The sequence below is a fragment of the Marmota flaviventris genome, chromosome 12 (genome assembly GCF_047511675.1).
Source record: "Marmota flaviventris isolate mMarFla1 chromosome 12, mMarFla1.hap1, whole genome shotgun sequence".
Taxonomy (NCBI): Eukaryota; Metazoa; Chordata; class Mammalia; order Rodentia; family Sciuridae; genus Marmota; species Marmota flaviventris.
In genome coordinates this window covers 38144285-38166966 of record NC_092509.1, presented here as the reverse complement: position 1 = coordinate 38166966, position 22682 = coordinate 38144285, and the positions used below count along the sequence as shown (strand labels likewise).

General features: G+C 37.9%; 1 protein-coding gene across 1 annotated transcript in view; it reads right to left on the bottom strand.

Annotated features, from left to right (window-relative positions):
* Itga8 (integrin subunit alpha 8) overlaps window positions 1-22682 on the bottom strand; it is a 169335-nt gene that overhangs the window by 77237 nt on the left and 69416 nt on the right. Inside the window, exons 14-15 of the mRNA XM_027928445.2 lie at window positions 6729-6774; window positions 4265-4372 (exon numbers count right to left, since the gene is read on the bottom strand). Coding sequence (XP_027784246.2) covers window positions 4265-4372; window positions 6729-6774 — 154 coding nt within the window. The remainder of the gene's footprint in view (window positions 1-4264; window positions 4373-6728; window positions 6775-22682) is intronic.

The window sequence follows — 22682 nt, the reverse complement described above, 5'->3', positions numbered from 1 at the left end:
AGACACTCTACAGTTTTGCCATGAACCTGCCTGAATCCTAATCCAAGGAAATATCTTGCTCTGGCTTCTGGGATGACCTGCACTTGGCCCTGGTCTGTGACCACAGCGGGAACGAGAAACATCCCATTTTCTCCTCCTGAGTTTGTTGAATGTTCTTACCTTCCTCTTGGAAAAATTCTTAAGTTCTAACTAATAGCATGAAAGATGGAGCCTTTTCACATTTCAAAGGAAGTAAAAAATATAAGAAAATACTTATTATGATTTAATGACAGTCTTAAAGATTTTACCAACAAAATACTACAGCATGATTTAAATATTTCCACAGAATTAAAAAAAAATAAATAAGCCCCAATCATACTTTAATTATATGTCGGCTTCCTGTGTCAAACATAATGAAAATGTGTCACATCTGGGATTCATCTATCTCTGTGACCCCAGTCAATGTCTCCCTTCAGGGTAAATAATTCGCCACATACCATTAAGTCAAAAGTTTCCCGAGATGTCTATGCCATTACAAGTGTTTATACCACTTCCCCAGAGAAATCACAAATTCCGGTGCACTTCTACTTCAATTAGAAGTATTCAAGGACAATGACTAGTTAATCACATCTTTAAATTTTGTAGCAGGTCCGGCTTCCAAAAATGGAATTTTTTTCTGTGCACAACTTTTTTGTTAAAGTCATCTATTGACCTTTATTCTATTTATCATTATTCTGCATAGACAAAGCTCATTAGCTTTTAGAAGATAAATTCATATTTGTAATGAAATGATCGACATGTGTAAATTAAAACAATTTTGGAGATAGTGTTTTGTTTAATACGAACCGTTCAAAAGCAATATAGATTTTTGGAAAAGGAAGAAATTAAAGCTATGAAAGTAGACATTATTTCCACTCTGTGAGAAGGTATTTGGTAAATGAGGTTATCAACTGAAGGGTTACTGTTGATTTATGGATTATATGTTAGTCTCCGTCTATATTTCTTAGTTTCCTCTTTCTGTTCCTTCAATATCATTAACAACTGGATGACTCACATTTTTCATGAAGCTTAATATAACCACTATACAACTTACTGAATTACTGACAACAGCATCTTTAAAACCTGTTGTTTTAAAGATGTCTTTAGCAGAAAAAAAACTTTGTCACAAGTTTCTAAGAACTCTGTGCTAATCTAAAGAGAAAAACCTCAAACTAGTTTAGCAGTGGACTGGCATATTCATCTAAAACACAGAAAAAAAATCTGTTATATACAGATCCATGCACAGACATCATGTGTTTTATATACCGTAGAATTAGGACCACTTGCAGGTTAGTACATAGTTATAAAGTATACTTGGGTTGTCAGGAAAAGCTGTGAACCATTATTGAATTTATGATCATATTCGGCATGGCCCATTATTCTGAATAGGTCTGATTGGAACAACAACCATGAAATCAATCCAGACCCCTCATCACATAAATCTAAATGAAACTGTTCACAGACAGTGCTTCTGATATGGTCAGGACAAGACACAATCCTCATACTAATTGCCACCTATGCACAGTTGGAATAATGATCCTGTGATATGAGTCTGCTCATAGCTATCCATGTATGATGAGAAGAAAATGAAATCAATATGAAACTTGATTTAAAAACACAAAACAATTCATTTTTCACTCTCACAATTCAATCCTTTTTTGATGATGGCAAATATTAGATTTTACATAAAGTTACTTAAATCTGGAAAGGCTTTTTGTTTGTTTTTTCCCAGATTGGTAAATTGACTAGTTAATTTTGCATTTATAAAATGCAAATTTCCACTAGTTTTTTTCTAATTTGTTAAAAATAATTATGCTGATATTTAATGAGTTGGATTTCCTTTTCTTTTTCTAACTTAGAAAGCCAATAGCAGTTATCTTATAAAGCTACACAGCCAATTGAAAGACAGAAATCTACAATAAGCTGGGTTTGGTTATACATGCCTGTATGCCTATGATCCCAGCAACTCAGGAGGCTGAGGCAGGAGGATCATAAATTTGGGGCCAGCCTCAGCAATGTAGCAAGGTTCTAAGCAACTTAATGAACCCCTGTACAAATTAAAAATAAAAAGGTGTGGGGTTGTAGGTCAGTGGTAGAGTGCCCCTGGATTCAATTACCAGTGCCAAAAAAAAAAAAAGGAAAGACAAATCTATATTGATGAAAGTGAAGAACCATTTCAGATCTACAGTAAAAGGTTATTCACAGAGGCCTTTCAATTGCTTTGAAAAAACTATGCTAAATTATCAGAATAATAACAATAACTATAAAGAATGAGAGAGACACATTGTATACTAAAACAACTGTTCTCTCTATATTTTTTATACTCTGAGGTACCATTCAGATTTTTTTTTCTTTTTTTTTTTTTTTTTTTTTGGTACCAGAGATTGAGCTCAGAGGCACTTGACCACTGAGCCACATCCCAGCCCTGTTTTTGTATTTTATTTAGAGACAGGGACTCACTGAGTTGCTTAGTGCCTCACTTTTGCTGAGGCTGGCTTTGAACTCACAATCCTCCTGCCTCAGCCTCCTGAGGGATTAATCTGGGATTACAGGCCCACTCATAAATTTTGCAAATGAGAATAAAATGCCTTTCAGGAAACATGTGCAATAGAATTAAATAAATAACTTTAAAGGAATGTAATATAATTCGTCTACATAAGAATCGCATCTCATCTTAATAAAAATGACTTAATGCAATCGGAAAATTGCTCACAAAAAGAACACTTTCTGGTTTAAAAGTAATAATCTTTCTGTAAAACCAAACAGGTTCCATAAAACTACTTAAATTTTAAGGAAACTATCCATGGAACTAAAAGTCCTTAGGAAAAAAAATTTATCTTGTTCAAAACTACCACATTCTATACCAGAGTGTGCTGTCCATGTTGAAGGAATTCCTTCTAGAAATCCACAGGGTTAGAGAAGACTACATGGGGATATTGAAGTTTTAATACTCACACTCAAGTAGCACTCACAGTTCATTTAATGTTCATTTAATCATGCCAGGCTAAGGAAAAGTGCTGGCTCGTTCACATATTTTCTCAGATCAGGTTTTCATTATACTATTTTATGGTTTAAACCATTTAAAAATGTGCTCAGGGCATTTCCCAACTACTTTCAAAAGCAGTTAAGGGAGAGGACATGCCTGCCCGCTATAGGAGCTCCCAGCAACAGGATGTTTTTCGAAGAATTCTTCGGGGTCTTCTGGATCCCCCACCCTCCATCCTCAAGTGTTGACTTTGATAAGAACTCCTGTCGAAAGGCCATCAGTAACATAGTAACACGGGCTAGAAATAACTTCTTTGGGTCATGACTGGCCTGTTCTACATTCTGACATTCTGAGAAACTGAACATACTGGCCTGAGTTAGACCGCATCTCCTGGAAAATGAGGGCAAATCTCAAACACCTCAGGGATTTACTGATTTTCCAGGAGATAAGCCCAGTTGGCATAATCCAATATAATGACCTCTGACCCTTAAGGACCTACTCTTGAAATACTAGGGGTTATTTTCTTGGGTTTTGATATAATCTAGTTTCATTTTGTCCTCCTTTCATGTGACTGGCACAATTCACAAGGGACACTTTGAAAAGCTGGCTAAGCAATATTCTCCTGTGGTCCAGGCCAAGGGGCCATGATTCTACCACTATTCCTAATGATGAGATCGTGATCACAAAAATTCAGGTTAGGGCATACAAAAAAAAAATCTCTTTTTTTGTAAGGTTTACCTTCTATCTAGTTGTACATGCTATGTTACAAAACTGACATCTGCATTCAGCACAGGAAGCAATGATTTAACCCAAGCTAGACTATTGGAAAAGTTGCATGGGAGGATACATAAGAGATATCTGAAAAGTGGTATCCATAAACATATGCAAATGCAAGATAAGGTATTTTGTTTTATTTTTAGTTTGATTAATATTTTAGTATGCCAAAGAGATCTCTCCAAGGTTTGTTTCACTGGGAATTTTCCCAAAGGTTTTGATGCTTCTCATTTCAGAGCCTAAAGATCAGAGAACTAGCCAAAGGTCGGCATCATGTCATAGTTGCATTTAAAAGACTACTTCCTTGCTACTCAAACTTGGTCCACAGACAAGCAGCATCAGTGGCCTCTTGAAGCTTTTTCTAGATATACAAAGCTTCAGGCCCTACTTCAAACTTACTGCACTGAACTATTGCATTTTTTTAAAATAAGATACCAAGGTGATCTGAATCCACATTAGAGGTTGAGAAGCACTGGGTGAACTCACCAGGCCACAGGTGTCAAAGATTCTGGAATCTGGCAAGTTTTATTGTCAATATTGATAATCACTGGGTGCAGCAGAAGCTGGGCATCCACAGTCACAACTGGCCTTGCTCTGCAGGGAGAAAACACAGGGTCTGAATGGACCTCACCAGCGACAGGCAGAAGCTCTCTTCCTGAAAGGCAGAAGTCTGCTTCCAAAGGCTCCTGCCAATATTCCCAGATTTGTGCCAAGAATTCTGTTCTCTGCATGAATAAAAGGGCAGCACACTCAATTAGCTACCTCTGAACACACCTGATAGCATATGAATCCAAATAAGGGATGCTGTGGGCCTATCAAGTGTAGCCATACTCACAGACCTGCTTTCTTTATGGAATGGACTCACAATATTGTGACTACATTGGTATAAAATACTGCTTTACAATTTGGTAGAATATTTACATTCATGCTTGAGAAAATCCATCATCTTCCAGCCACTCACAGTAAGTATTTAAATTTTACAATGTTGTTGGCTCATTGACAATGTTTTACCTCAATTGACAAAGTTCTATCTGAGCTTTGCAGAGTTAGCTAAGCACTCGAGGGTGGGTTTACAGAATAATTCTGTGCTTAACTCAGAGTGGTGGTTCTTAATCTTGACTGCCCAATAGAATCACCCAGGGAACTTTGAAATACAAGGCTCAGGCCATACCACAGAACAACCAAAGGGGAACCTCTGGGGCAAGAACCACATTGGAATGTGTTTCTAACATGCAACAAAGTTTGAGAGGAACTGATGGAGTTAGCACTATTCTGGCCACTCAGGTGAGGATAAAAAGACCAGAGAATAAGTCACCACAGAAGTGAGTGGAGTGATTTTTAAAGCTTGGAAATCAATGCCACCAGATTTCAGGATGACGGTAGGAGTCAAGGCCACCATATCTCAGGATGCAGTGACGCCATGTTGGGTAAATCTTCTCTGAAGACAGAAGGGGGAGCTGTGACTTGGAGGTCAGAAAGTTGCTTAGGACATTGCTTTAAACAATTTCATCATTACCACATGGGGCCTACTGGGATTTTTCCTAAGGTGCTTTATGCTGTATATCTGTACTTCATTATTTTTATTCTCAATATTGTGTTAACTCCAGTCCTTATTAGAGCAGATGACAAAATGGAATTAGATGTCCAAGATATTTATTGTGGCAAACACCTATGAGAAGAAAAGGGGAGTGAAGGGAGGAGGCTTGGAGTTTTGATACCTGTAAGGATGAAGGGAGGAGAGAAGGATGAATACGAAAGTTCTGGTGTGGGTGATGGGGTGTCCTTGGGTCAGAGTTACCTGTGAGGGGAGTTGCATGTCTTGTAGGAATAAGCTTCTATTTATGTCCTTGTTGTGTTCAGTAGTTGGCTGGGAGCTGCTCATGGGAAACAGGGCATTGACACAAGAGCAATGGCAAACGCAGAAAGTAGCAGTTTGGGCCATGGGGCCATTTCTCTTCAACTTTTTGTGGCCACTGCAAATCCCAAGCCCCAAGCTTCAAAACTTTGGGAGTTCCAAGTGCCTGATTCTCTAGAGCCCGAAGTGGAAAGTCATTGGTATAAATCAGCTCTCATTGAGTTTATATGGAACTGATGAGGAAGAAAACCCACCTACAGCAGGAAACCTTAACCTCAGACTTTCTCTGGGAGCCGACTGTATTAGCACTACCTTCCCTACATGCCTAGGGACAACTATTTATGCTCTCTGACTTTTGTCTCAATATCCTGACATAGTTTCTTAAATTCTTATAAATGTTTTAAAGGAAAGTCCAAACATTTTAAGCATCAACTATCTAACCAGCTAGTGTTCAGAGTACTTCACATGCAGATTCTCACTGAATTCTTTTGAACAAAGGTTATCTAATAAAGTCAGCATTGCTATTCCATTTTGCAGATAAAACACCTGAGGTTTAGAAAGTTACAGGAATTTATCCAAGGTTACAAATTAGTGAGTGTGTGGAACGGCCTGGCTTGGATTCCACGCCTGTTGCATTTGAACTGCTGATCAACACTTGATTTTGCAGGCTGCCAACTCCTGGTATGTTTTATTCCTTAACTCAGTGTCCACACTTGATTATAGCAGCCAAGGTAAAGAGTAAATTCCCCCACCCCAAACTCCTCTACGAGTGCACATTTCAATGATTTCCAAAGTACAAAGAAAAGTTCAAATACAGTAATATTTAAAGAGTGGCTCATTTTATGATTTTCTGAGTTTCAAGTCTTATTTAATGTTTCACTGGTAGGGACTGGAAGTTTGGTCATCAAGTATGAAAATAAAAATAGAGAAGGATGAAAGGCTAAAAATTCAGGGCCAAAATACCTCCAGATTTTAAAAAGAGCATCTAAGTATTATCCAGAATAATCAGAATAGGTTTTTAAGGCAAAACAAACAATAAAAAGAAAATGTAACTAAAACAATTAGAAGAACATTTGCATACCACCAGCCACATACCTGTAAACAGCTACTTTTCCTGTTCCAAATGCACCCACAAGTAAATCTAAAAAACAGAAAAAAAAATACACGCATGGTTTATAGAAAAAAATCTACAGGTTGAGCATCCCTAATACAAAAATTCAAAATTCAAAATGCTTCAAACACCAAAACTTTTGGAGCACTGACATGGAACACAAGTGGAAAATGCCACACTACGACTCTTTGTTTCATGCACAAAATGATTACAAATATTTTATGAAGTTACCTTCAGGTTGGGTGTATAAGATGTATATAAAATGTAAACCAATATCATGTTTAGACTGGGTTCCCATCCTCAAGATATCTCATTATGTATATGAAATATTCCAACACCTCCCCAAGCTGGGAATCCTAAACACTTCTGATCAGGGGTACTCAACCTGTACTAAGCTCAGAACCAGAAGTAGCACATGAGCATCCTGAAGCGCTGATTGCAGAGTAGGAACCACTGAACAAGAACGGACAAACCTTTCTGAAGACATTTTGGAAAGGGTATTGGAGCTTCAGGATAAACAACTAGATATGACAGGAGAGTCAACTAATATCAAATCCTCCAGCACTCAGGGAGACCATCTTTCTAGAAGTGCCTAAGAAATTCATCATAACATCATTTTTCCTATCCTCCAAACTAGTGGCACACATTCCTAGAAGAGGAAAAGGCACAAAGCAGTTCTCAGTGTCCACTATGCATAGTGTCTTATGATGCCCTTACCAGCCACAACCCTATGAAACCACGATTTTTACCCCTGGAGAGGGATACAACCATTTGTTCTTTATAGGTAGTTTGGATGGTGAGTATGCTTTTGGCAAATCAGTCAGCAGTTGATGAAATAACTGACATATATTCTAACAATCTTAAATCACAAAGCGTTAATAATAAATAGTTTATATTGATTGAATGTTTACTTCCACAAAAAAATTCTTCTAAACGATTTACTTTGGTTACTTCCTAACCAGAAGTTAGGAAGTCTCTATCGTTAGTATAGTTTTGCAGATGAGGAAACGGAGGCTTAAGAAGGCCATGCTATAAATTTACTAAAGTTCAACCATCAGGTCAGAGGTGAAGCTTGCTTACAGCAATAGATGATTCTGGAGTATTTGGAGGGATGGCACTCACAGTTGTTTCAGGGAGTTTCAATGATTGGTTAGTATGTAGGTGAAACTACCCACTTTTTTCAACCTAATTTACAATGTTTATTCTTGGTGGGAGCGAACCAACACAAATGGGAATGACAATAGCTAAATCTGCAGAGTGAAATTCAGAGGTAACAAAACTGGGCTTCATAGAAACAAGAGCCAACCAGCAGAAAACAGTTGAAATTATAATTGGTTCACTTTAGTAATAAAGTAGAAATGAAAATAGAAAAAAAAAAAAACCCAAGACCCCCAAAAAACAAAAAGGAGGGGAAGGAACCTGAGTTTGTTGCTTGATATGGAAACTAATAGCATAATTAAATTGGAATAATGGATTTTGCACAGCAGAATGATTTACAGCCACCTCAGCTCCCACCTTTCCGCCTGAGGGCTTAATGGGCTTTTGGCCATTTATGGATGGAACCAGATGAAAACTAGTACAGTTTCCTATCCCTCAGGCATGCTTGCCCCCATGCCTCTGATTTTCCTGCTCAGGTGGAGCCCCAGCTGCCCATAGCAGCAGCTACCTTGATAAGAAAAATTTTTAAAAGATCCTATGTCTTTCTTCCTTACTCCCTTACCAGTATTTCTGGAGATCATTTCTCAAACCAATTACCTGTTTTCTAGTCCTTGTTTTAATATCTGCTCTGGGAAAATTAAACCTAAGACACAAAAATTCTAGTTAAAATTTGTATTTAAAAAGTGGACTCCAACATCTTTAAGATCAAAAGCACAGTGAGATGTCTTATAGATACACAGATTGCAACAATAGACTCAGAATTTTGACACCAAATCTCTGCATTTAAAAATATGCATCTATGCATATACTAATGTTCAGATAAGTTGAACAAAAGTCATCTAAAGAGCTCACTATTAGCAAAATTAAAGAAAACAGTAAGCAAATGGCCAAATATGGCTCATGGAACAAAACTCTTTTTTAAGGGCTTGAATCTTTGAAGATACGAAGGTTTCCTAAGTCTACCAATTTTTAATATTATAAGGATAAATGATGATATCAAAACTTCAACTTTTTTTCAGTGATTTTTCTCATTCATTTTTGTTACATTTGCCCCTTTTAGCATATCAGTGCATTTTTGCTATGTCACAGGAAAAGGAGCCACTGATTTGCAGAAACATAAACTCAGTCCATCCTGTGTAATCACAGACTCCAATATTTAGACAAGTGTAACACATGTGGCCCTGGCCTGAGTCCATATGTGTTGACCTGACACCAGACAGGAGTGCTCCATTATGAAAAGCGATTCAAGAGGAACTACAAGCTGTGCTCTTGACTCTGAGTAAGATGGCTATTTATACAGCAAGAGTAGAATTTGCATAAATCACAGGTGAATTTTATGAATGGACTCTCTGGATGGGCAAAGAAAACAAGACTGTAAACCTTTCCAAGCAGAAATCTTTAGGTTTGCATGTCCCCGGTACTTCATAGAATAGTATGGGTTGAAATAAAAGAAGAAAGAAATCATCTTTGCAACCACATTAGCAGGTACCCTGTCAGATACAGAGTAGAGACCTCATAAATGCTTGCTAAGTAGGGAAGTAAGTAATAATGGGATAATATACAAAAGATGAGAGGGATGAAGAAATGAGTCAGTTATTCAGATGTGTTCATATAAACCATAGTTAAATTCTGCTGTGTACTTGGAGGTATTGGGTCCGCCCCCCCCACACCCCCACCCCCCCACACCCCCACCCCCCCCACACACACATCAGATTCTAGAAAGTAACATAGAGGATTCGTCACAACCAGATTGTCATTAGAGGTGAACATTTGAGATACCACCTGATGGTCCTCAGGAAGAGAACTTTTCTTTTAGGAACTTTAATTCCTGTGCCTATGGGTGGGAATTTTCCTACTTTGGAAAAATAAAATAACTGGCAAAGTAGGCCACAATTTTCTTCATAAGAATGTGGCCACAGTTCTTTAGAAGCCAAGAAAACAGTTATCTACCACAAAAGTATGTTTGTCTTTTGAGACACCACCTTGGTATTGTGCCTGCTGGAAAAGGCCAGAGAATTTATACTCAGGACCTTAAATTGGTCAGTCTCTTTAGGGGAGCAGAATTGATTTACTGGTTTGTGTTTCTAACCAATTTGTCTTTCCAAAATATACGATTGGTTTTGATAAGCACTATATGATTTCTCTTTCTCTCTTGTGTTCCCTCTCTCTCTCTCTCTCATATATATATATATATATATGTGTGTGTGTGTGTGTGTGTGTATTTCATTTCATATATATTGCATATATGTAACATTTATATGCATATACGTTGTTATATGCTATAGACATGTGTACATGTACATTTATGTGTATATGTACATATTTGTGTGTATACCTACACAGACAGAAACAATACCCTTTAAAATTCTTGATTAATTTTGTGCTTAGGAATTTAAATGATAATCTACAAACAAAATAATTTTTGTGCTGATCTTTGAATTTATAATTCTGAAGTTTCTTCCTTACTTTGAGATAACATAGGTCTCACGCTGTTATCTAATGTTTACTTGTCTTCCTTACAGAAATATCTTAAAGGCAGATCTAAAAACAAACAAAAGAAACACTTTGCCCTCTCTCTACATAGACACTGTTTTTTCCACGCCCTCCCCACCCCCCCACCCCGCAAGAAATAACTGGTAACTATAATTGGTTTTTTCCACTCAATAAAAAAAAAATGTTCTCAAAGTGCTCAAGGCCTTTCTTATTGCCTCACATTGCCTGAGAAACAGAGTTTATTTTCCTTTTGGCTTTTGATGGAATAACTGAGTACTTTTAAGGAAACAAAAGGGCTGTTAGCATAAACGCAGGATCAGTTGGCAAGAAAAAATTACCCTAAAAATGTGAGGTCATAGGAGATGTATTACACCTTTGTTTTGTATTTCATTTTCTAAAACTGTTATTCTTATGTGAGAAAGAAGAGCCAAGCCTTTAAAGTAGTGCTTGGATTGTTGAATCTGATTCCACTAACAGTGAAAGAAATCTTAGCGTTGGAAGAAGTGCTATTTGAAAACATGAGCTTTGTTTTGAATGTGTCTTTGAGGTTTGGGTAGGTGCACAGGGTACAGGGAGGAGATGGAAAGAGGAGATTTCTTAGGAGAAAGGGCACATGGAAGAGGCAGACAGGAGGAAGAGAGGAGCCAGTATTCAAGAAGCACCCAGAGCCACTTCGTGGGAGAAGTCTCTGCAGCCCCTCCAGCACTACATTCCATAAGCTGTCAGCCTTTCCCACCTATCACCTCCCTGGGGACCATCTTCTCACATTTCACTCCTGTCTTGTTGAAAAATGGATGGATGCTGAAGTTTATTGCTACAAATTGCTGCAGATGTCTCCTTTTTTTTTCATCTTGGAATTTAAAAACATTTATTAGCCGGACACGGCGGTGCACAGCAGCTCAGGAGGCTGAGGCAGGAGGATCGCAGGTTCAAAGCTTATCTCAGCAATTTAGCAAGGCTGTGAGCAATCTAGAGAGATCCTGTCTCAAAATAAAAGGTAAAACGGACCAGGGATGCGGCTCAGTGGTTAAGCATCCCTAAGTTCAATCCCTGGTACAATTTTTTTTTTTTTTACTATTTTAGAATACTTCTACAATGAGAATTGCTATAAAGAACTTACAAGTAAATGAGAAACACAGGAACATAAAAATACTAGTTTATGAAATGATTACAATTACTCAAAAGGGAAGACCCCCTTAAACATGACCAGAAACATAGAAATGACAAAGGAATTTTAAAAATTTTAACTTTTTCAGATAACATAAAAAAACTTCAGCAAAGTTGAAAGAAAAATGAAAGAAGCAAGGAAATGTTTACAAAGTACATATATGCTCCATGAAAAGCTAGTTAATATTTTAGTGCTCAGTAGAATGTCTGGTACCTAGTAAAAATGAATGCTAATTATTATTATTATTATGCTTAATTTTTAAAAAACTCATAAAAATTAATAAAACTATAAACATTCTTATAAAAAGATTATTCACATAAAATACTTATGATCAAAAGATATTCAACTTCACTAGTCATCAAAGGAGGACAAAGGAATGGACAATGAAATATCTTTTTCAGCTTTTCAAATTTGAAAAGATGAAAAGATTAGAACTAGGCAGGGTTGGAAGAGAGCAGAGGACCAAGAACTTACATGTTCTATTTGTGGAAGAATAAACTGGTATAATTTTCTTGGAATATAGTTTGTTAATTTGTGTGATAATGCATAGAATTTGCATTTCTAGGCATTTATCCTGAGATATATTGCACAATTGTACAGGAAATGTCAAACAAAAAGCTAACATTCTAATTATCTAAAATGTAATTATAGTAATCCTCCTTTATAGCAGTTTCATTTTCTGTAGTTTGTTTCTTACAGTCAACTGTGGTCTGAAAATATTAAACAAATATTTAGATATCCATTTAATATACACATGGATACATAAAAGTATAGTCACAGGTTTATGAATATATAAATCTATAAATAGAAAATTCCAGAAATTAAAATATGTATTTTTTTAAATTGGCCACTGTTCTGAGAAGTGTCTAGTGTATCCACACAGTATATGCTATCCACTCGTTAGTTACTCAGTAGTATGTTGGTTATCAGGTCAACTATCATAGTATCACAGTACTTGTGTTCAATTAACCCTTATATAGTTGCCTAACACTAAAACACAATGCCTGTTTCATCTCACATCACCTTATCATGTAGGCATTGTATCATCTCCCATCAACACAAGAAGGGTGAGTATAGTACAGTAAGATATTTAGAGGGGGGATACCATATTTACTAATTTTTATGACAGTATATTGTTACAATTGTTTTATTTTACTAGTTATTAACACTTTACTGTGTCTAATTTATAAGTTAAACTTTATCACAATAATGCATAAAAAACAGAATATCCAAGGTAAGATCATATTCAATTTTAGGCATGCACCAGGGGTTATGGAATGTATTCCTTATGATCAAGAGGGAACTACTTAAACTCCTTTGTTGCAACAATTTCTTGAGGAAGGTACTTTTATTATACCCACTTTATGGGAATAAAATAATAACAATAATAATGAGGAAGAGGAGTTATAGAGAGGCAGGACCCAGTTTGAAGACTGGACAGTCTGGTGCTCAGCCACACTCCTACATGCTTACTGTGATGCCACATTACATTTTATTTTTTCTCTTTTTAAGGTTTTTTAAAATTGAAATATATTTTACCATAGTAAATTTCATTCTTTTTAATATACAGACGTGAGAGCTTTCAAAACAGCATCTAGTCATGTAATTATTACCACAATTAAGAGATAGGGCATGGTGGTGCACACCTGAAATCCCATCAGCTCAGGAGGCTGAGACAAGAGGATCAGGAGTTCAAAGCCAGCCTCAGCAAATGTAAGATGCTAAGCAATTCAGTGAGACCTGTCTCTAAATAAAATACAAAATAGGGCTGGGGATGTGACTCAGTGGTCGAGTGCCCCTTCACCACTGAGCTCAATCCTGAGTACTAAAAAAAAAAGAGTATAGAATAATCCATCCATCATCTCAGAACAATCATCCCCAAGCAACTCTGCAGTCCAACCTGCCCTGACATCTAGCACCTGGCATCATCTAATCTGTTCCAGAATGACATGTATAGTATGCAGCCTTTTGGATCTGGCTTCTTCCATTCACCTTAGTGTGTCTGAGATTCACCCATAACGTTGTGTGTTGGGAGTTCATTCCACCTGTCGCTGAGTGGTGTCCCACTGCGTGTGGCACTGGATGACCCATGATCTGACTGTCCATTCTGGCTAAGAGACCCCTGAGTTATTTCTGGGTTTTGAAAAGTCACTGTACATACTTGGATACAGGTTTTTGTGCATCTACATGCCAATTTTTGATTTGTACATAGTCTCTTGTTGAATTTCTTTAAAGCCTTTGAATCCCTCTTTTCAATGCAGTGTAGTATTTCAAGTGGAAAGTTAATGAATCAAGGGTAAAAACTAGGAAGTCTACCTTCTGGTCTACTTTGCCACTGGCTTCTGAATGACCTTGGAGAAGTCACTATTCACTGCCATTTCTCTGGTAAAGCCTTTAAGGATCTCAGATGAGAAAGCCAAGAACTCAGGAGAATTTGTTGGGGTGGGGCGACTGCATTCTCTGTGCTCTGATGTACAATCCAGGATTCTCCTTAGTCTCTTGACACAAAATTCCTCCTGAGGTGGGGGTCTTTTCTGACACTCTCCCTGGTTTTACCAGCCCTGTATGTGAGACCCTGCATATCACCTGTGCAACCTGGCTTCACCAACTCATGGTTCCTGCCCTGGCATTTCTTCTGCCTTCACCCCACAGAATCACCTCCAGGCACTGCCCATAACTGACCGGGCTCCATTTCTGGTAAGCCTCTTCCCCTAGCACCCAGGTATTTTTAAGATGAATGAAGGTTGTCAAGTGGAGTCATTTACTTGCACTTACCAAGGTCTATTCGCTTTCATTCGATGATGATATTAAGAGAAATAACAGGATTAGAGACATGGTATGAAATGCTGTGGTTAAAGATGGCACGTAAATCTGGCAATGTCCCTTTGGAAGTGGGTTATGACATTGGTGTGTTTGGCACTAGAAAAACAGCTCTTGTCTGTGGGAAGGAGGCATTTAGATAAGTCTCCTTAAGTCTGGCAAATGTGTTAATCTAAAAATAGACAGAGGCTGTCTTTCTTCCCTGCTTTTTTATTGCAACATACAAAATATTACTGAGGGGAAGGTTATGAGTTGAGGAAGAAATGTTTGAAAAAAAATGCATGATTTTATCCCAGAAAGTAATAATCCTAACAATCTGTCTGAAATGCTTCCAAATGAACTCTGAGGAAAAACATTTATGAGCTTGAACATGGTATTAGGTTGCAACATTCTAATTTACTAAGCGTTTGCTTTCCTTTAAAAAAAATCCCACAAAAAAGAAAGAGCGAAATATCAAACGATGAGTCTGCCTTATGAAAATAGTTTTCTATACATTATTAACATCCTGTGGCTGCGAGGATTATTTCTTCCCCTACTCTGCTCTACTGATCCACTTGCTGAATTCCATGTCACTGTGTCAAAGGCATTTCATTTTGTCCTTGTCATGACCACACCAATGAACACTATGTGTGCTGTCCAGTCAGTTACTGAATATCCCAGGGAAAAGTTTGTTTCTGTAAGACCAGTGTCATTTATAAGTAGCTGCCTATTGGGAATGGTTTCATACTCCAGAAGAGCCCAGCAGCTCACAAGACACTTCCCTTGACATCCAACCTGATGGAGAAACGCCTATGATTGGAACCTCATGGGGTTTCTAGGCTTGCTAAGTGCTGTGGGTTGAATTGTGCCCATTCCCAGGTCACATGTGGAAGTTCTAACTTGTAGTACTTCAGAATGTGTCTGGATTTGGGGATAGGGTCTTTAAAAAGGTAATGAATGAAAAATGAGGTCACATGGGTAGGCCTAATCCAGTAGGACTGGTGTTATAAGAAGACACAGACACACACAGAGGGGAGACATGGGAAAATGCAGAGAGTCAATGGTCAGTTACAAACCAAAGAGAGAGCCTTGGACACCAACCTGTAGACACCTTGATGTGGGATTTCTAACCCACAAAACTGGGGGGGAAGAAATTTCCTAGGTGTTGCTTAAAACCCACTCTGTGATACTTTGCTATGGCCGCCCAAGCAAACCAATACCGTAAGATAGAAATGTGCAAATTTATAAAAGAAGAATAGGGGAAGGCAAGAACATTTACGCCAGTGGTTTCTTGTGCTGGGCATGACCACTCAGCAACTCTTCACCCACCAGGAGCCAGGCCTTGCCCCACCTGGGCACGCAGGGGTCTGCTGAAGCCAAGCACACAGGTACTCCCAGCACTCAATATACTTAGTGTCCATCAACCAACTCACCAATGGATCATGTTAAAAACACAGACCAGGACCCACTGAATCAAAGTCTCTAGTGAGACCTACATCTCCTGAATCACTCCTATCCTGAGGAAGATATTATGATTTTTAGATCCTTCCATAGCACACATTTGATTAAGGGAAATAGTACACATTCCTACAATTGGTGTGAGGTAGCTCTAGGGACAGAAAGGAAAGAAGCCGAGGAAGAGAAGAACTGGGCTTCCCCCAGTGAGCTTCCTCTACTTCATAATTTCATCTGAGGCCCGGCTAGACCCCAGGCTTTTGTTGATTTTGCACTCTCTTATGAGCATCTTTTAGGGTTGATAGATTTTAGGTAACAGGCACTAATGTCATCACAGGAAAATGTCAGTAAAATGTGTCCAATGATTACCCTACAGAAAGAACAATATTCTGTGACAATGTTTCCAAATAGAAAGGACTGAAGGGGATTTTCTCACTGTACTGATCATTTTGAAAGTTACCTAACTATCATTTAGAGGTGGTTTTAGACATAGATCACCTGTGTCATCAATTTATAGCACAGAAGCAGGTCTGAGGCAAAGAACCCAGACCTTGGGCTTAGAGCTTGATTCCACTCCTCCACCTCCATTTGGCCAGTGGAGTTAAGAAAGAAGAGCAATTGACTAACAGAGTAGTTTGGGAGTTTGCAAATTGTGTCCACAACAATTCTGAATGGTGGGTGTTTGGTCTAGTCATTTTTCTTGTGTGGTTGGATAAGCTAAGGTTAACAGGTTTAAGTATGTCCCAGGCTTCAGAGTTGGTCCATGATGGGTGAAGAAAGGATCACATGGGGCCCCATCCCCTGGTGTGGTGCTCTTCCCGTTTTGCTGGCTACGGACTCTCCTGATTCAGTCACTTGAACCTAAATATCCAGCTAAGATAGAACTAGGAGCAAGAGTTGAATGCTTAGCAAGAACAAGCCTGCCACTTTGGAGCATCTTGTGCTCCCAGGAGAGGAATACCAAAGTTTATTTTCATCATCTCTGTTTCTATTTTCAATCTCATTCTGTACAGGAATTACATAGTTTGCTGATAAAGTAGGGTTGGAAGGCATTGGTGAGCTAAAGAGATGAGAGCAATAATTTATGCACCAAGATGTGTGGTTGTGAGGAAGTTGGTCTGTTCACTCATTCACGTCTTCACACTATTCATTCTATAAACCATCCACTGATATATCCAGTATTGACAAGGGGACGTTTGTATCCATCACTGTTTTGAAGACCAGGATTCCAAAGTGAGCAAAACCAAATCTGTCCCTAGCTTTCAATTTATACCGCATCCAGTCTGGTGGGGTGAGAGACATTTATTTCGATTTCCTGAGGAAGTGACATTTGACCTGAGTTCCTCAGTGGGAAGTGAACTCCTGGGAGAATGGCTAGGGTGCACAGAGACTCAATATAATGACACTAAATGGTGATTTAAAATTTGCATATTAAGAAGTTAAAATAACTTAGGGAAAGAATGGTCAGTGGAAAGGCAGAAATAATGTGAGGTTCTAAATACGAGGACAGCTTATTCCAGTTCTTTCCCTTCCCTCTCTCCCTCCTCCTCTCACTGATAGGAATCATGGCAAGGCAGCACGTTTTTATGAACTGTATCTTTGCAAGCAAGATGAAGGGTAAATGATATTTTCTCCTACTCACTGATGCCCTGTGGCAGAAATATGTAGTAGCCATATATAGTCAAGAGTTCACTTATCTGGTGAGGGAAATTTTTTGCTTTCAAGTAGGATATTATTTAAATCTGCTCTGAAGCAGACTCTAGGGTGAATTATGTACGAAAGATTATTATTTGTGGAAAGTCTTGTTTTAGAAAATGATTCAGGTGTGTGAGAGGGTTTGGGTTTTCAATTTAAGGTCATTGCTGTGTCCTTGATGGAGGGCACCATATTTCAATATGGCTGCCTCATCAAAGGTGAACCAGGGGTAAGGCAGAAAGGGGCTCCCACAGGTCTTCATATCAGAATAAACAAAATAGAAATATCTGTTGCAGAGATGTGACAGTTCCCAAGCTGTTGTGTTTTAATCTAAGCCTGGGGAGAAAAAAGCTCAGCATACTATGCTATTGGATTTGAAAATAATTGCAGATAATATTCTTTTGGTTTTTCATAAATGCAATTTGAACTATAGACCAGAGTCATTTTCAAGCTCAGTCTGTGAATTTCCTCCTTGGAAAGACATCATAAACATAAAAGATGAGTGTGTTTGTGGATGCCTGGGCACTTGTATGTAGGTATGCCAGGTTCATTTCAGCTGTACATAGAGCAATGATATAACTCTTACCACAGAGGAGTCAATACAGCTTGAAATCAATCATGGTGGCAATATGTGCACCGTGAAAATTGGTAAATTATACAAATCTTGTCTTTTTCTTTTTTTGCTCTGGAAAGTTGGTTGTTAAATATTTTCTCCAACACACTTCTGAGTATAAAGGCTCATTCCAAGTTAATGAGATTGACAGGACCTCTTAAAGGCATGCAGGATGCTCCCCAGCTGTCTGAGGGATGGGAGGCAGGGCAATCGTCCGCCAGCTCTCACCAGCAGGAGCTGAGGGTAGACCTGGGCTTCTCGCTTCCAAACACCTCCAGCTGAACTCAATTGATTCAGTGCATCACTCTCACCTGGGAGTCTTTAATGTTTTCAAACTCAAGTTTCTTTTCTATTACAACTCATTCTGCTCATTGCTTAAGACTAAAGTCCTTAAAACATCATTTTGAACTATAAAAGATGCTGCCTTTTCTCATTGTTTTCCTAAGAGTATCAATTATTCAGCATGCTATTCAAGGCCTTTAATTATCTATCCCCAATTTACCTTTCAACAATTTTTCTCCATTTATGCTCCAATTAATTTGGATCAAATCACTTCCAAAAATTGCCTTGGAATGATGGAAAGAGAAAATCGCAACTGGGCAGTAATAATTGTTACAGGTGAGACTTGTCAGTGGATGCTTAGATTAGTGGACCAAAGTATGATGAGAAACGAAATATTTGTATAGTCTCATAATAGCTCTTCAGAGATAGGGGGAAACATCCTGGGAAAACCTGGCTGATAGCACCCTTAGCAAGTGATTGAAGTGCCAAAGACAACAGACATCACCTCATGCCTCCAGGCCCATGATGCAGGGCACAGCATGACCTGTGTGGTATTCTTGCCAAATATACATCAGCTCAGCCTAGTTGTGAGCAAACATTTGGCAAACCTAAATTCAGGGACACGCTTGAAAATTGGCTAATACCCTTCAAAAGTGTCAAAGTTGTGACAGCAAAGAAAGACCAAGGGACCCTCACAGAGTACAGAAGACTAAGCAAATGAGATAGTTAAATGCAACAAGGGATATTGGATTGGATCCTGGCTTAAAAAAATTATGAATGGAACAAATGATGAAATTTTGTAGAATTTCCAACGGATCTATTGATCCATTAATATTTTATTGTACTATAGATGTACAAGATGTTACTATTAGGAAAAGCCATGTGAAGGACTTATCAGCTTTTCTGTGAGTCTAGAATTTTGTCCAAGAAACAGTTAAGAGAGTATGGTATAATCTTTTAAAAGATAAATCCTTAGTAATTCACTCAAAATTGCAGCTGTGGAGGCAGAATATCTAGGTCTTTCTAGAATAATAGAATCAAGGAATTTTAGAGTTAAATTTTTTTTAAAAAGCAATTCATACATCTACTTTGCTTCTAGGTAGGAAAACAAGGCCCAGAGAAGCTGAGTTATTAACATCACAGTTGGGAGAATTGGTTCTAGAACTCAGGCCCTTTACCTCCCAATTCCTTTTTACTTCTACTTTATGACACTACTTGTTTCAGGTCCATGAACTTTTTCAGTATAATTAATTCAATTCAATCCAAATTCATAAGATATTTTTATAAGAAATGTAACATTCTAATTTCTAATGTGTTTATAATGAAATTATGAAAATCTTGCTCTAAAGGAATGTAATGTTTTGCTTTTCATACAAACTTGAGGAACAGTTTGAGAAGTGAAAATAAACTTTTACTACAAGATTTGAACTTGGTTCAACTAAACTTGATCAATTTCAAGGAAGCTCAAAGTTAATTAAAATGCATCATTCTCTTCAGTTAAGCCTCCCAGCATTTCCTCTTGTATATAGACTCTCTCTTGTTCACTTATTTTGCTTACAACACACACACACACACACACACCTCATTAAAACATATGATGGGTCATTTTATTTCACGGAGTGTAATTGTATGAAATGACTTCATGATATAATCATTGTATATTAGAGGTCTGAATGAAACAGTGATAGTTCTTGGCATCCAGCCCATGTTTTCCTTCAGTTTTTATTGCTTGAAAGATTTCTGCTCCTCAACAAAACCTACCCTTCCCTCTCCTCCACCCTCTCATGTCTGGGCTCTGCATTTAGCAGATGGTGTTGTTATGCAACTATGTTTAACGGGATTAAACTAGATCATTGAATTTTAAGAATCCTGACCATCACAGCTGTTTTTCCTCTGAAATGCTTTCATTCAATTAATGTGTGTAAGACATCCTTCTGGTCAACCCTAGCTTTCCAAGGAGCATCAACATGGGAACCTGAACACATCCATATTTTGAATAAGAAAAATAACTTGGGTGCTAGAAATGAAAATACTTATGACTCCTATTTCTGTATGTGTGCCCGGTGACAATATTTGTTACCAAAAAATGTCTAAAAAAAATGGGTGGATACATTAGACATTAAGAAAATGATTGCCCATGTTTCTATAATCAAATCTCCATAAATCTCCCCATGTCTGTCCTTGAGACAGTATTTTTCTCAGGTATCCTGCTCAAAATTCCAGGTGGTCTTTTACAGTCACCTCTTACTTTCTGCTGTTCTTCTGCTTTTCACTACAGCCGGTAAGTCCAGTACAGTCTATTTTTCATTCACACCATTTTGTTAGTTCCTTTCCTTCAATTCCCATTGTTATCACACTAGTTCCCACCTAATTTATATGTAACCAAATATTTTTCAATGGCTAAGGGGCTGAGAGGGAAGAGCGTCTTCTCTCCCTGGCCCCCTATAAAGCACAGCAGTAAGGAAAGAGAGAAATACCTGGTCTCTCATCTCTCACTTTGGGGTGTGAGTGAAGAGGAATGGTAGTGGATTTTGTCACACTGGGGTAGCAAACTCATGATCTTGGGGGGACCTTCTACTGAGGGTCCAGCAACAGGAATATTTTGAATGGTTCTCCACCCAGCAGTGTCCCAACAGATATATCCTTACTCTGGGGCAGAAGAAGCAAATGTACTGTACGTTAAACTTGGAGACCATGGAAGTTTGCTTATTTGAGCAAAAGAAAAGAATATCAACTAGTTGCGTATAGGAAAAAGAATGCCTCCAAAATATATACAGTTTTGTTTTAAAAAGTTGTTTAAAGAGCTGCTATTTATTAAACAAGTTCTATATAATCTCACTGTAACTTAAATATATGATCTCATTTTATATCATAAAGTTATCTCCTTCCATTTTCACACCAATATATTCTTGTCTATTTCTATATACAAGAAAACTGAAATTCAGAGAGGCGAAGACAGTTCCTTACTCTTACATAGCTAGAAACCAGTGAGGTCAAATTTTAAACCCAGGCTGTTTGTTTCTAACATCCTTGACTGCAGTTCTTCAAAATCATACGTGAGCCCAACGTGACTGGGAAGTAAAGTGGTTTCTATTCTGTGAGTGGCAATCAAATTTATTTTCTTTGCTATTCTAAGCTATTCAGGACATTTTGTAAAAATCCTCTCCCAACTTAGAAAGTGCAACCCACCCCTCTCCCCGACCCAAGCAAAGTAGGTCTTTTTAGCTCTGTACTACCAGATAAGGACATGGAAACTCAAAAATGTCAAATAACCCATTGAGTGCCAATTGAACCAGTGTTGGGTGGGAATTCAAAATCAGGCATCTGGTTTCCCTTTCCCTGATGGAAGTCTTTAATAAGGTTATTTTTATATTAGTTAGATGTTTTTCAAAAAGAAAGAAGTCTACCACTCTCCTGCTATGTGAAAACATATACAAACAAATATAAACCCATATATATATATATATATATATATATATATATATATATATGAGTATATCTGTGTGTATGAAGGGATAATGATAATATTCTAATGGATATGCCCTGTATGTATCTTCAATGCTAGTATGCTTTGGACTTATAATATATCAGTAGTTATAATTGCTATAATTACAAAAAATATTAACAATATAATTGACCCCATGCCTGAGTTCTCTGGCATTCCTTCTTCCCAAAACACATGGTCTTGCTGAAAGACATAACATATGTAGCTTGCAGAACAGATCCCATGACAATTCAATTCTTTCATTTTTACACCAGCCTGTTCTCATCTAATTTTATAGAAAGGAAACTGAAATTCAGAGAGGTCAAGACATTTTATTACTCTTACACAGCTAGAAAGCAATGGGGTCAAATTTTAAACCTGGGCTGTCTGTTCTCATCATCCTAGAATGTGTAGACATACATCTTTTTACATGGCCGTGCTTTTAGTTAATTCAGGTACCAGGTGAACTGATTTCTAGACAGTGTGTAAGATGAAACAGCTATAATGCACGATAAGCAAACATAAAGCATCACACTCATCCCTACTCCCTCTCCATGTAAATAGCAGCCAGGTTCTGTGAAGAACAGGTAGAGTACTGTGCTATCTATGAGTAGGGCAAAGGGAATGTCTGCATTATTTGAGTTGGTTCCTCACAAGCTGCCCAGACAGTGAGAACAAAGAAGGCCAACGCTGCAATCTGTTTTTATATGGCTGCTCACCACTGTAGTACCTCAAATGGGGAAAACATGCCGGTTCATCTCAAGAATGGGGAAAGGAGCCGTGCTGTGTGT